The following is a 15,472-nucleotide window of genomic DNA, read 5'->3' on the forward strand; positions in this document are numbered from 1 at the left end:
TTTCTCCAAACCCTTTTCTGTAAGAAAGCGAAGGTTAATTATAGAATTATGAAAGATGCCGAGCACCATGCGTTGAGACAAGTCACTGTCCTGGGTAGAAAGATGTATTTAATGCGTTAAAAGCACGAACATTTTGCCTTCCAATCGCGATGACTTTGGCAAGAGTCGTCTGCTTTCGATCGGCCCCGCCCACCGGTCGCCTTTCGCCGCCCGCCATTGGCCTGCCCGCAGCCAATGATGTAACAGGCCCTTTAAATATGGCGGCGGTTGATACTCTTGCGATAGCGTGTTTGATCCCAGTTCGGATGCTTGCAGAGGTAGGCCAAGGCTAGCAATGGGCAGCCGGGTTGTCACGTGATGGGACGGTCGTGACAGCTGTGACTGTGTGTGCATGGCAGCAACGTTCGGCATCGTTCTTCGTGCTATGTGGTGGTACGATGACCGCCACCTTGGTCTGCGATGTCTCGGAGAAGAAGAAAGCCGACAAGCGTGTCCACTACGCCCCCTTGGCCGGCGGCCAGAACCCTTCGGGACGAAAGAGGAGCCCCTGCCGTAAGCGCGCGCGGCTCGCACCGCGTCTCGAGCTCTGGCGCGCGCGCCTTGTGGTGGTGGAAGCATGTGGAAGTGCAGTGTGCAGAGAGACAGCCTTCTGCGCATAAATGGATTGTTCTCGGTGCTACTCGCCCGATAACGTGTCGCTGAACACCACGATGTTTCGATTAATTCCGATGTAGTACGCGGTCATATGCCACGTTCCGCTCTGTGTGGCTTTCCGCTGTCTGCCGCGTGTTGTCGTGCGGACGGAAGTGTATCTACACGGGAAGTTGTTCTTGCCGCCACGAATGCCGTGCTTTGCGATGCTGCCATATGCTATGAACATTCCTGCGCTAGCTCATACGCGCGCCTTTGCAAAACAAGCACCCAGCTGCGAGTTTCCCGGTGACAGCGCGTTGACCACGAACCTGCGTCTACGAGCCTAGCTGACGAATTGCATTGTACAGTAGTATACATAATTTCAAGACATAGGCCGGCTTTTTCTTCTAGGTTCCAGCAGCGATCTGGCGGTCAGTTTATGCCCATGCTGTGAGATTGGAAAAGACATCCTTTGTGGTCCTTACACCCGCGCCTGTAACGATGGGTTCTGGGTCGAAAGCTGGTCGCTGCCCTGAAGTACGTTTGGGTACTGGGCTCACCGAAGGGTGGCGAAGTTTTTGATAGTAGAAAATTGGAAAAGAAATGCATCCGAACAATCGCGAGAGGTAAAAAGAGCAAGATGTAGCGCTTTCGTCTTCTCTGCACCTTGCAGAAACGGCTGCAGGACACTAACAGTAGTGAATCTGTAGATTATTTTTCAGCTGCGCCAGCAATACACATGGTATATGTAAGGCTGCATACCAAAGACAGATAATTTATTGTTAAAAGCCCCTTATTTTTTAACAGGAAGGTACAATTATCTTCTGTGGACCCATCAAAAGGGTGCTACAGTGCCCTGATCAGAAGGCTGTGACCCTCATACGCAGCTTTGTGTTAGTATCCATGAGCATTGAGGCACTGTATAATCTGGGCTATGTTTATACTGTCTCTGCTTGAAGTTCGGTATATTGTTAGACTAAATCTGGAAGGTCTGTGTGTCGGTAGAGCCTGCAGTATATGAGCACTTTAGTCAGTTGATGTCGAGCTGCTGCCATTTTGTCAGAGTGTAGGGTATAAGCCAAGTCTGCATTCTTGGCATAAGATTTCTTAGAAAATGCACTAAAATAGAGCTGGCACTATAGTCTCGTATACCCCAAGTTCTATCCATATGTGAAAAGACAAATTAACCTAGGCAGATCAGTACTTCATGAAATTTTCCAGGGGCAGTCTTTAGAGTTACCAACATAAAGGTGCGACATTTTAAAAGCTGGAAAATTTGTGGTGCAGAGGTGTTGCCATCTTGGTTGTCTTTATGGCTTCTAGTTTTTTTTCTTCAATAAACCTGCCTAAACTGACCACAGGGTGCAGTTTTTAAACTTGATTAGGTGCCTTTGTAAGAAGAATGGAATTGGCAGGAAACAGTCAGTTTTGACACTTGTAGACTCTACATTTGCCAGACAATCTTTAAATAAGGCACTTTGTTGCACTGACTAGCATGCATGGGCTGGCCTTGCAGTCAAAGTGAACTTTCAAAATCCAAGATAGATAACCTTAGCCTGTGTTACGAACAGAGGTGTTTAGGGCGACTAGTTTTTGTATGCCTATGATTGGTATTTATTTTAATGACCACAGGGACAAGACTTCACTCGTATGATGTACTGTATGGCAAGTCTGGCTAGTTACGGCATTGTGTATATATAGCGCAGCACACACAGGGCTACAAAATGAAGTTACCGGGTGGAACTTATTTATCGTAAGTGAAGAATGCACGAAGGGTAAAGACAAAGCTTCAGGTGGCAAGTCTGTGGAAGCATCAGGTGGAATGTTCATTGTTCTCCAGTTTCAGAAGTGTACAGACAAGTTGAAAATGCTCGGAAGACATCACTTTGAAGCACTGCAAAGATTTGTTTTGTATATTCATAATTGTAGTGCCCAAACATATTGTTACGGGAAAGATCTGTAGTCCGATAACTGTCCACACAACTGATGTTGATGACAGCACCGATCTCACCACCATCGGCGTTGTCTTCTCCTAGGAGTCTGTTGCACTTAACCAGCAAATACCGCTAAGCAACACTACCCCCTCTGCCTTCCCCCGTAACAATATTAACAACGAAGAGGTGGCTGTGTACTGTGCGATGTCAGTGCACGTTAAAGATCCCCAGGTGGGCAAATTTGTCTCCCAACCACTTGTTGTGGAAAGCAAATGTTCAAATTTTCTAGGACCCTGTGACCAGTCTTGGTTGTGGCCAGTCGCATTACCTGGCTTGTAAGATGGGCACTAATCAGTTCATTAGCCATATTGTGTACCCTCAGTTGTAGCAGACGCTGTGTAGATACTTTCGTGGGTAAAGCCACGTTCAGACTGTTCAGGCTACATGCATTCGTCGTATCATATTTATCGCAGTGCGCATAGCGGCTGGAACTCCCGTTTACGCGCCTGCTCACACTGGGCCGTTCGGTGAGATACGCTCTTTACGACCGGCCAATCACCGCTGTCAACATGGCACTGGTTAGCAAGCGGCTGATAGCGGAGGTCGGGGCTCTTCAAGCTCAAACTGAGCTTATCATTGTCTGTGCGCTCAACCTACATGGGTGATCCCAAAAGTAATGTCTCCAAAGGGCTGCGGCTGCCGGTAAGCTATTTGCGTGGCTGCTCGCCATACTGTTGTGTTTATTGTTCCGTCTTCCAAACAAGTCATGCCTCAGCGCGAAGGGGACTGTCAGTCTTGGCACAACAGCAGTTTGAAATGGAGCTCCCATTTGTCGCTACCTTGAGGTGCGAATTTCGCGCAGTTATTCGATTTTTGAACGCAAAATGCGTTCAACCAATCTCAATTCATCGTCAGTTGACGGAAGTGTACGGAGAGTCGTGCATGGATGTTAAAAACATCCGTAAGTGGTGTAGGGAGCAGCTTATCGCACTACAAGACCAAACAAGAATCTCGTGTGTGGCGGCATTCCTTTCCTCGCAAGCCGCGAAACTTCAAGCGAACACAGTCTGCCGGCAAAGATGGCAGCTGTGTTTTCGGATCGAAGAGGGGTATTGCTGATAGACCCCATGGCTCCTGGCACCACAGTAAACGCAGACAGATATTGTCCCTTAAGAAACACAGATGGGAGATTAAAAATCGCAGAAAAGGAATGGTGAGCAAGGGCGTGAGTCTCCATGACAATGCTCGCCCCCACGTTGCCTGCCAAACCGTCATTCTCCTGCAACAATTTGGATGGAACGTCATCAACCACCCACCCTACAATCCGGACATGGCATCAAGTGACTACCACTTGTTTCCAAAGCTAAAAGAATATCAAGCGAGAAGCGCTTCACCAGTGATGACTAAGTAAAAGATGCGGTGAAACGCTTCAACGGCATGGTGGCGAGCTGTTATGACCTGGGCATACGAAAACTGCCCCAGCGTCTGCAAAAATGCATAGACCACAACAGTGATTATGTGAAAAAGTAAAAATCAATGGTCAGCCTTTTAGTTATTTGTAAATTTCTAAAAATAAAAATTTCTTTCCATTTATTAATGAACTGGAGACCTTAATTTTGGGATGACCCTCATACGTAGACGATAAATAATAGAAGAATATGGGTTTGTCAAATCTTTGATAGCGCATGCCTGTCCACATGGTCTGACAGTGGTCTTGCACGCCAGCTTCAGTCCTCGCGCTTCCCCAATGCAGCATTTTTTTTTTTTTTCAGCAACCCCTGCTCGCTAGTTTCGGCGTGCGGTCCGCCTGCATCCCTGCTTGCGATTTTACCAGTGCCCCGGAGCGATCTTGGAGACAGGCCATGACAGTGACTCAAAGGTCATACTACTGACTCTAAACAATGAGCTGAGGTGCGCGGCAAACACGGAAACGTCCGCGGAACCTCCTCCCCCATCAGAAGTCTCTGTTTTCTTTTTCTCTTTTACGGTGAGCTTCTTCCAAACTTCAATGAATCTGCGCCAGCTCTGTTCTGCGGCCCGACTGCAACGTCTCCCCGCATCGGCCTTTCGCTGCAGGCCAACTGTTCCCTCACTTGTCAACGGAGCCGATGGGCTGCGAAAATGTACTGGGATGAAGCGGGCATCTCCCGCCTCCATAACCTCACTTTCCTAAACTAGAGGAAGCATTTGCTTGTTGAGAGCTTGTTCACACAAGAAAAAGGGATTGAAAATCCACTTCCTGCTTTGACTCAGTGCACTGGCAATGTACAGCCAGGCATCGTTTTGCACTTCTCTCTGTGCTATTTCAGCTACTGGTAGTAGAGAGCCAGCCTCTGCCAAACTTTTTTTTATGACAGGCTGTTAATTCCACAGCCAAAAAGATTCCGCATTGCACATGATCAAGCTGCGGGCAGACGCAATTACTGACACAACACCAATAACACTGGCGAGCCGAGACACTGCAGCAGAGTAGGAGCTTAGATGATGTCGCCTACTAGCTGTTTTGCGCACGAAATCTGAGAGGACCGGAAGCCCCGTGACCGGAAAGGGAAAATCGAAACTGCTCTGCGCATTGGTCGCGCGTCAGAAGTATCTGTGCTAGTCGAAAAAGTCACGGATCCTCCGACATTTACGCCCATGCTGGCTGCGGACATTACACATCTTGCGCTCAGTGCGACAGCAGTCTGAACAGACACATTACGTTTCTTATGCTTACGAACGATACGTATGTTGCGCACATAGTCTGAACGCGGCTTAACCCGAGCGCCTTCTTATAAGCAGTTCGAATGATAACGCCCAAGTGGTTTAGATCGGTTTTCCTCATACGAAGGTATGGGACCACGTACACTACCCTGCAGATGATAAAGGCCTGTATTAGCCTAAGGGTATCTTCTTGCATACCATTCTTCTCGGTTGCGATCCGAGATAGCATACGGATGACCTGTTCACACACCGTTCGGAGCTTGGTGATCGCTGCTGCGTTCACACCCTTGTTCTTAAAAACATGCACCCGGAGCATCTTCATGCTAGACGAGTGGCGAGAAGCAAGAAGATGAACGAATCTTATTCAAGAGAAGGAGCCTTCTTCGTGGACGCTGTGAGTCCTGTAGCGGGGATATAAACAATATCAGTGGTGCACCAAATGCAGGTCGTGGACGGGCTTTCAGTTCGTAACGGGGATACGCAGGCTATGGAGGAAGTAGCAATAGCCCTGGCCACAACGCACTCCACATCGAAATACGTAGTTACAGATTCCCAGGCAGCTTATAGAAACTATATGCGTGGCAGAATCACGCCGCTAGCCTGCAAATTTCTGAGTCAAGCTGCATGGAAGGAGCTAATATGGGTACCACGTCACCAAGGAGTTGAAGGAAACGAGCGCGCACACACTTCAGCCCGAGCTTTTCTTCTCCGGAATCCCTCTACGTCCTCCCTTGCTGATTTAGGCTCCCCCTCTTCGTTAATAACATATTCAGAGACATTACAGCATTTGCGCCTTGGAAGGCAGACATTCCCGAAGCCCACTAAGGGTCTTAGTAAATCAGAAGAGTGTCACCTTTGAAGGTTACAAACTATGCCATTAATAATCCAGCAACACTTCACACCACTGAGCCCGAGTCCTTTTCGGCGCAGTGCAGATTTTGTGGCCAGAAGGCAAACTTATACCATATGCTTTGAGCTTAACAAAATACCAGTATTGACATAATAAATCAGCCAACGTGGGAAGGCTCGGAGGCGGCCCTGTCCAGTTCGGACCTCAGGGAAGAACGAGCATGGGCAGCGGCTTTTACCAACGTTGTCCCGGACTAGGGACTCGATCAGACTTCCCTTAATCTAAGCCAATGTGGCTTTCAATAAACATTTTTTTCATCATCATCCCAGGTGGTTGAAATTACTGCGGAAACCTCCACTACGGCACCCCTTTCTCTTCTTTCCCGCTTTCACTCTCACCTTCTTCCCCTACGGTGCAGTTCAGGTGTCTCAATTTTTCAATCTCGCCATAGCATATCTTACGCACCAAGTAATCTTTTTTTAGACACTATTTTTCAACACATTCACACAAGATGTCGCTTTGAATGGAGCATTCGAATCATTAAATCGATTTAAAGATTTACAATTTGTCAACGTCACTACTACAGAGAGAGAAACTATTTAGTGAAGAACATAGAATTTAGCCGGCATTAAAAATTCACTGGCATGCTACTCTATGCAGGAAAGAGAAAGAGCGAAAGACTGGAAGAGAGCTGTGGGGGAAGATAAAATGCGGCCGTTGAATGCATACTGGCCGCATTGTCGAGTAAAAGTTCGCATGAAATGATGAAATGCGTAGTCCGAGAAATGGGCTAACAAAATTCACATTGTGAAAAATGTTTGAGGTTAACATGCAAAGTGACATTAGATCTTGTCAAGATATCTGATGTCATCTAAATGTGTAAATAAAAGGTGCATTGCATGTCTGTTGCCTAGGGCAGGCTAGGGGCCTAAAGAACTGCCCATTGTTTAGGCAGTGTTCTCCATGCAACGTTTAGAGTAAGCACTCTCATCAGCTTCGTTAGTAGTAAGCACATTCGTCACTCAAGCAGGATATGTTCAATAGTTTCAATCATACCGCAGTTGTCTCATTGCAGACTGTTCTTTTGATTAAAACAATACAACAAGCAAGTTTGTAAATGCAGAGTTCAGATGAAGTCAAGGATCTCAAGTTTCTCAATGGCGAGGAAGTCTGGGAGGAATACTTGATTCTTGTATGTAGGTCAACTGAGTAACGAAATTGATAATGGTGTCTCTGCAAGCTCCAGAGCTGATGTTGATGGCCGTTATGGGCCGTTTCATCTGCACAGGCTGATGATTGGTTTTGTTCAGCACGTTATAGAGAATTCTCAGAAATGTTTTCTAGTCGTTAAAGATAACCTAGCGGCCAGAGATTCGGTGCAGGATATAAGAAAGAACTGCGTGCCGTGAAGCTCAGCTATCGTATACGTCTTCCGCTGCAACTGGTAACAAAGAACATGGCTTGTTGAGAGCACATAAAGACCGCAGGAAGATGTTTCTTGAGTAGTTGAACGGTCAGTGAATATGTTGGTGTGCTGCCTATATTCCTCGGTTAGGTAGGCGAGAGAAGCGTGAAGTAGCACTGCCTACGGCATGTGGCTCTTTGTGTTTACACCAAGAACATACTTTTTCAGCTTTAGATGCGAGAGTGTTCAGGGGGGAAATTTCTGAGGTAATAGCTTCTATGGCTTATTAATAGCAGGGATGAGCAGGAACTGCACAGCTTGACCAATGCGGGAACTACAGTGATTTAAATAAAGAACTTAAATAAGGTATTTAAATAAGTAATTCCTTATTTAAAGGAAATAATTTTCTTTGTAGCCATACAGCTGCAAAGGAAAGCTATACAGCTTTCTCAGAAACTTCGTAGTGAAAGGAAAATGAGAAGGGTTCAATGCTGCTGAACCGAATATGGAGCGAAAGCATTAGCTGTGGGTGACCAAGCATTCTTCGTCTTCTTCGCGGCTGTTCAAGGTCATTCGTGACTGCAGCCACGGACTACGCGACGGGCTGAAACCTGGCGTAGTATTGCTTTCGCAATAAAATTTGTCTTGGTCTGGGGATCCAACCTGAGACCACCGCATTTCCAGGGCAGTCGCTCTACCAACTGAGCTAACCAGGACAGTCAGCAGAACAGATGGTAGGGCGGGAGCGAATTGATCAATAACTCGAAGTGGGAATGGTCTTGGTCGAATATTTAGTGGAATCACCAAGGTAGATTAGATTGTAATTACTCCCTTATTTCAAATCTACTCCACCTTGGGAGATTCCCCTAAACATTTGACCCACAGTGGCTTAAGTGGACACTGCACAGGAAGGACTTCTTCCTTGGAGGACGTGTCTGAAAAGGGTATTCATAGATTGCTGGGCGGCAATCGTATGTAGCGAGAGACGTCTTGCTTCTGCTAGTGTTCCTGGTGCAGAGGAACCCTTTGAGAGTCCAAGGCATATCTGCAGGCAGATGTTTTGTGCTGCCTGAAAAATCTTCTTGCTTGTTGGAAATAGTATTTGAGGCACTGGTAGATAGCAGGGCAATGTTCCTTCAACATAAGCATTTTCAAGCAGAACCATAATTGGTAGTTGCGGCTCCACCGTGCTCCCCACCATGAATCTGAAAACTTGCATTGATCCATGACACCTAGGAATCGTTGAGACCGTACATGAGGTAGTGACCGTCCACTTACGAGCAGCAGATATGGAGTCGTGTTTCTTATGAAAGCTGTGGCAACGCTCTTTACACAGTCATTAATGTATTACCCAACATCATTATGCTTTTTAACATTCATTCGTGGTGGTGCAGTGGTTAGGGTGCTCGACTACTGTTCCCAAAGATGCAGGATCAAATCCCAGCCGCGGCGGCCACTTTTTGGTGGAGGCGAAAAGCAAGGTGCCCGTGTGCTGTGCGATGTCAATGTCAGTGCATGTAAAGGGCCACTGTCCACCCTTCGGTCAAAAATATGTTCGTCCCCAGAACGCAAGGCCGAAAAAATGTTTTTGAAAAGAGTAATAACGCAGTTACAGCCACCGCAGTCACCCAATTCTGTATTGTTTCTCTCCTCCCATTCCCTCGCAGAGGTTTTTCACTCTCCTGCCTGGTCGTCTAGCCTCCGCAAGCCAAAACCCATTCTTCCTCCACGTTTGGCAGGAGGTGGGGCATACCACTCTGCGTGCGCAAGAACGAAATTGGCGAGCGAGCGCGCGCCGCTGCATTCATTGCATTCCGACCGTGGCGAGGGAAAAGTGCGCAGTGAGCGGCGCACACAATTATTCATGTACGCCCATCCTTCACCCATCAGTCAGCGAGACGGACCAGTGGATGTTGTTGCCTTCTGATGTCAGCCTAGCGGCCTGACGAGCCAGCGTAAGGAACGGGGAAGCTGGTTTCCCGAAGGGGAGGATGAGAGAGAGCTTTGATTTGTATTTTTGCTGCTTTGCGGCGCGCATATCGCTTTAGCATTTTGCACAAACTATCTTCGGCACCTGATCGAAGCATTGGGCTTCTTTGCTTAAAAAGTCATACCCTGGACAGTGGCCCTTTAAAGACCCTCAGGATGATCGAAATTTCCGGAGCCCTCCACTGCGGCATGTCTCGTAGCCTGATTTGCTTTGGGACGTTAAACACTATAAGCCAAACAAGCAACCATATGGGGCGATATTTTCGTGCCTTGTTTCTCATTACTATATATAATGCTTTTGCATTATCAACAGTTGTCTAGCTGCATGAACACATAGTAAAAAACGCAACATAAATGCACAACGCAAGCTAACATCACACTTGCATAAACACAGTTTGCTAGTGCAGCTTTCCCGGCTTTTTCCGCGCTTTCTTGGCTTTAGCACTCTGTCTAGTGCTAATGACCTTATGACATCACATCTAATGACCTTATGTTTGTACTAATTCACCACTTTTCACTGGTTCCAACTGGTTGCATCCTTAGCCCTTAACGATGTTTCCATGACATTTTATCAGGGTTTGCTTAGGGGTTCTTTGGCTCATGATTAGAGGCCGGCTTTTTAGGTGCTAATAGACTTTATCAAAATTGCACATTATATCAAATCTGATCATGGAGGGCAATATCTGACAATAAATGAAAGAACGAAGGGATGATTTGGGATATTAATAAGCACGCAGACCTTAGAAGCAGCTTTTTTTAAGGCTTTCCCTTAGCATACCACACAGTTCATACACTTCAACAGACCAAGGCAGTCTGTTGCCTTCTGCCACAAGAAATCAACAGGATTTCGAACATTTTTGAAATGCTTTTGACACACCTGGAAACCAGCAATAAAATGCAAATACAACACTCAAAATTCTTAAGGTACTTAATAATAGACGGTCTATGCTTAGCATTACAATTGGTCTGCCATGCTGCGAAAGTAAAAGCAAAGAGTGAACGTCTTAACAGGAGATCAAGTAATGAGAAATTGATTTCAAAAATGTCATCAATTTAATTTGCCCAATATATGAGTTCAAAGGCTGCACTTGTATAAAAATTCAAACTTACTTATTGCGGGAATACATGATGCCTCAGTGTTAATAAAAGTCGGTTAAAATTAATTCTCTGGCCCTTCCTGGATTTGGTGACGCTTGCCCAGCAGTGCGTTTATCGCCAAGAAAACTAGATTGGAAAACTTCTTCCAGCCGGTCGATGCAAACTCTTGATGTCCTTACCGATAATGACGGGTTGACAGCATTTGGAAGCGAATGGTAGCAAATAGGCTCTGGTGTGCATGCCGGAAAATCTGTGTTGATGCATGCATTTTATATTTGCAGAATCTGCCAGTGGTGGCAATGGGTGTATTTTGTTTTGTATTTAATAGCACATAAAATCTCCAGTTTCAGTGAAAGTGGTCACTTCAAGATTAGAATTTTATGTACCCTACGTGGATAGTGGCTAACTTGTGACTTCTTTTCGCCCTAAGCTTCCCTTTGAAGAGCCTCACCTTAGGTCAGCGTCATTCCTCTCCTGTTGACGTGCCTCTTGTGGTTTATCTCTGCTGAGTTGTAGCCACTTGAGAGGTCCAGTAAGCAGGACCACGACCGAAGTGACACTTGATAGGCCATTTGAAGGGCTGTGGGATTGGTTTTGCTAAATCAGTTTGCGTCAGATTGCTAATCCTCGCTGTGTGCTTGAAGTTCATTAATTGCGGGGGGTCATGCAGTGTCTTAGGTTTAAATGGCCTTTCTTTGCGCCATCGTCGGGTGATCAAAGCAGTGAGTTCATCTTTCATCTTCGTCTTTCATCATCCTTGTTGTCACGCAGAGTGTGCGTTGTTTTTTTTTTTTTTTTTTTTTTTTCCTTTTGCATTTTCCGCACCTGAGTTTTTGGAGGCTTTGAAGCAGTGTGAAAAAAAAAATGACACAACAATTTACCTTGGGTGTGCGTGTGTATACGTGCAGAAACAGTGTTTTGCACTCATTTATCTAGGCGTCTTTGTTTTGCCACATCTTGCCATGTTTAACGAAGAATTTAATGAGTGCTTTAGGCTTTTATTACCATGAAGGAGGCCTAATTAAGTCTTGATTGCAACTTTGTCTTCATCACATCTGACACCGCACTCTTGAGACTGGTAGCGTAGCATATGAGAAAACCATCTGTCGAGATAGCGCAGTTGTTTAATGCAGTGGCCTAGTGAAGTTGATTTCTTTACCTCCGCGTGGTTTCGTAACCCAATAGTGGCGAGTTTTTTTTAATTTCTAAGAATTTGCCCAGGTGTGATGGCAGATTCTCAAAGGCTTCAAAACCAATTAATTGCTTTATATGTTTAATTTTATCCTGAAATATACTTAGCATCACCTGTAGCAATATATGCTTAACACTCTTCACAACAGAGCAGCAAAAACTCTAAGCTGCAGTCTACTTGAGTGGGAGACTACTTTGCAAAGTATACTAGTAGCATAAATTTTCCCAGCCGACACTTTTGAAGCTAGGTGTTTATAAATGTCGCAGCTTTTAGCGAGCAAATCATGAGGTCACATTGTTTGAACAGCTGCTTGATGAGACACCCTGTATGGTTTGACAGCAAACGATAAGATCATGCATATATGGCAGCAGACAGTGGAGAGAGAATGAAATACATCAGCACTTTGTAGCATTTGAGTACTGCATTTACGAATTATCTCCATTTTGCCCTCTCTTGAACGAGCCACAGTCACACACTGTCCCTGCTAATATTCTTGTATCATAACCTAACCCAGCTTTCGACCGGACATTTCTTTTTTTTTTTTTTTTGTACGCAATCTTGCCATAAGGCATATTATAGAAACTCATGTAAATGGTTTTCCGTGAGGAACTGGAGCAGGCTCCCGCTCTTAGCGCTGTCGGTGAGCCATTTAGAAAAGTCCTCTTCCCTTGTTGTGGTTAGTCCTACTTCGCGCAGAATCTGTGTCCTTGATGTCTTTGTCCCTGCACAAGTTCATAGCAGGTGGCGAACATCCACTTCTGCAGCTGGTGGGGAACACTTCAGGCATGTGGTTGGTCCGATGTCTGCTTGAGATTCCCATCGGCATGTTACCGACGTGGTAAGGGCCGCCCCAGCTCTTATCCTTCTAAGGGATACCTCCTCCAATCTCGTTAAGTTATGAGGGAGGGGGAATGTACATGGGGGAAGGGGGGCACGTGTACTTTTCCTTAAATAGGATGCTAAGATGAGAACAGCAGAGCGGACATCAAAAGGGAGGCTGGTGGGGGGCGCATTAGTGTTTGGAACTTCGTGTGTGAGGTGGTCAACTTTTCTCTGCTCAGCGTTCTCAGCATCGTCTTGTGTCTAATGTATCTGGATGTGTATCTTTGTTTTTTTATTGAGTCCGTGGATTTCCTGGGTAACACATAGCGTCTTCGTCACTTTCTTCAGTTGTTTTATGACGGCTAAGGAGTCTGTATAGATGTGGGCTTCTGTTATGGAATCTATTTTATATATGGCCTCCATAGCATCGCAGATTGCATAGAGTTCCATCACAAGCGGGTCTGGGTATTCTGAAATATATTCTTTATGTACCTTTAGTTCGCTGTGTGTTGGACTAGTAGCTGCTGTTCTACCACCATTTTCTATAATTGATGCGTCCGTATATGCAATGCAGGTACCTGGAAGTGCATCAACCAGAGGGCGAGATGCCAGCTTTTCTTTGCGACGAAGCCGAGTGGTCTTGTTTATCATAATAGTCGTGAATTCCCACGGAGGGGGGTCAGCCATTGGTGGTGTTTGAACTGCCACTTCGTTGTACAAGGATGCTATGGGCGCAACATACTTTCGCTTCATATCCCTTCTTGCCTCTCGTTAAATTCATTCTGTCAATGTATTTATCTGTGCAAACTCTTGGAGAATAACGTAATGCGCACTATCACGGCCTTACCGAAACTTCGACCGGATATACTGTGCCTTTTTCCATTTTTTCCGTTGCAGTTTATTCTCTTACCACTATAGACCATTGGGTATCCATTCTCTGCATTACTTATTCCTATTAGACCTTTCTGCACCTCACAATGTCACCTACGGCACGAGTGAATCGAGTTTATTCTCTAAACCATGTTGTTGTCTTTCTGCCTCTCAGCAGTCTGGTGTAATTTTGTTTTCCACATTCTACTGGGCTGTCCCCAGTTCATTTCGTCTTCTCATTGACAATCTCTCGAAAACATTCTGCTGGGTGCCCAGTCATGTTGAGATAAGGGGTAATGAGAGAGCAGATGCATGCGCTGCGCAAGCCAAATCCATGAAAATAAAACATAAGAACATAACCCATTGGGATTGCATAAAGTTGGTGTGCAGCAAAATAAGAGCTATATTTCATCTCACAAGATATCTGCAGCACTGCGAAAAGCAGAGGAGCCCTTGCAATTGTGCTCTTAAGTGCCTCTCGCCGCAGCGCACTATAATAGAGTGAATGAGTAAACTTTATTAAATACAGTCGTGCCTCGTTAATATGTATACTTTGGTTTCCGACCAGAACTGTCCATAAAGCGAGTCATCCATAATAACGATTCATGAATAAAAACAAAAAGGATTTTATTGAGAAAAGAGAATTGTAATTAACGACTGCTTTTGTACATAACGGTGCGCACTGGACTCGAACTTTCACAGAACACCGGCAATTTTGAGTGCATTATCCTTGTCATTGTTGTCTGAAAAATTGTAGCGCAGTCTGAAGCGACTCGCTTACCATGACACCTGTGATGGTGGGCTTTGTGTTGGTCGAACTATTGAGCACGAACTCCTCACTGGCCAATGAATCAGCGTCCGATTCTCTACTCGCCGCCACTTCCAAATTGGCCTTGTCACTGATCAAAGTAGCTGCTAAGTAGCTGCTTGAGATTCTCCTGAGGCGAGGAAACAGCTGAGCTGTCGATACTAGTCCCTCGCAGCTTGGATTGACTGAGATGGCTTTTGCCACTTATATTCACAGATTTCTTCGCGCCTGCGTTCAGCTCTATTCTTTTGCATTTAACTCCCGCCATGCCAAAAGCCAGACTCAAGTTGAGGGTTACAGGCTCCTGATGCTGTGCACTTTTTTGCCTAGTTAACCTTTCCGCCTTTTCGTTCTTCTGATTCTTTCTTTTTTTGCCTTGTACTGTTTCTGTAAGGAAGCAAGGGAGTCAAGTTTGCAAGATGCTATGCAGAGGGTTATCGAACATCCCATCTTCTTGGCGGCGTTTTTACGTGTTCCCATAAAACAAACACTGCAAGCTGAAGTACAGTTTAGAACGACGGCCAGCCGACTACGAAGAGCTCAGACCTTGTCAAGGCCGCATCGTTGACTCAAAGCGAAGCCAACATACGGACCGCCTAGTGTGCATAGTTTGGCAGTTCGGCAGCGCAACAGGGACGAAAACCAGGAGCATGAGAGGGAAGCGCGTCCAGGACGGGACGCCCGGTCCCGGTTGCGTGTTCGTACATCGCCTTTCTTTTGTCGCTCTACTTTGCGAGTGTGTCTCAACTCTCACCGAAAAGCGTTAACGGCTTCATGGAACACACATTGCGCTTTGGGAAAGAAAACTTCAGTTCCCACCGCCACTGTAGGCACTTGTCCTTCTTCCTGTCATTTCTTTCTTACGCTTTTACCGGCCTCTCTGTTCATGTTCAGCAGAATTTATTGCAACCGCATGTTGCTGTTTTCCCGACTGCGGCGGTACTTCCGCTGCACCCAGAAATCTCCTGTTTCCCCTCTTTTATGGTCTTTCTTAAGCTGACCCTCGGTTTGCTGTGTACGTTCTTCTCCGCTCTTGCGCTCCCCCTCCCTTAGAACGGCGACACGCCCGCTTTGGTTCTTCGCAACCCCACAGAACTAGTTCAGGCATCGCGCCGTATCGGCTGTCGTGTAGGTTCGCGGGCGGCGCGCCCTTCTTTAACTTGCGTTC

General features: G+C 46.0%; 1 protein-coding gene across 3 annotated transcripts in view; it reads left to right on the plus strand.

Moving 5' to 3' along the window:
* The first annotated feature begins 193 nt into the window (after nt 1-193).
* The window catches only part of LOC146192311 (sialin-like), a 53,550-nt gene continuing 38,271 nt past the window's right edge, over nt 194-15,472 (plus strand). Inside the window, exons 1-2 of one of the 3 annotated variants that reach the window (XM_084602429.1) lie at nt 194-552; nt 4,340-4,554. Coding sequence is in view for 1 of the 3 variants with exons in the window: in XM_084602427.1 (XP_084458553.1) it covers nt 438-552 (115 nt within the window). In the remaining 2 variants the exon portion in view is untranslated. The remainder of the gene's footprint in view (nt 553-4,339; nt 4,555-15,472) is intronic. The other 2 variants (XM_084602428.1, XM_084602427.1) reach the window with 2 other exon arrangements.

Source organism: Amblyomma maculatum, chromosome 4, assembly GCF_055883805.1.
Source record: "Amblyomma maculatum isolate TAMU_Amacu chromosome 4, ASM5588380v1, whole genome shotgun sequence".
In the NCBI taxonomy this organism is placed as follows: domain Eukaryota; kingdom Metazoa; phylum Arthropoda; class Arachnida; order Ixodida; family Ixodidae; genus Amblyomma; species Amblyomma maculatum.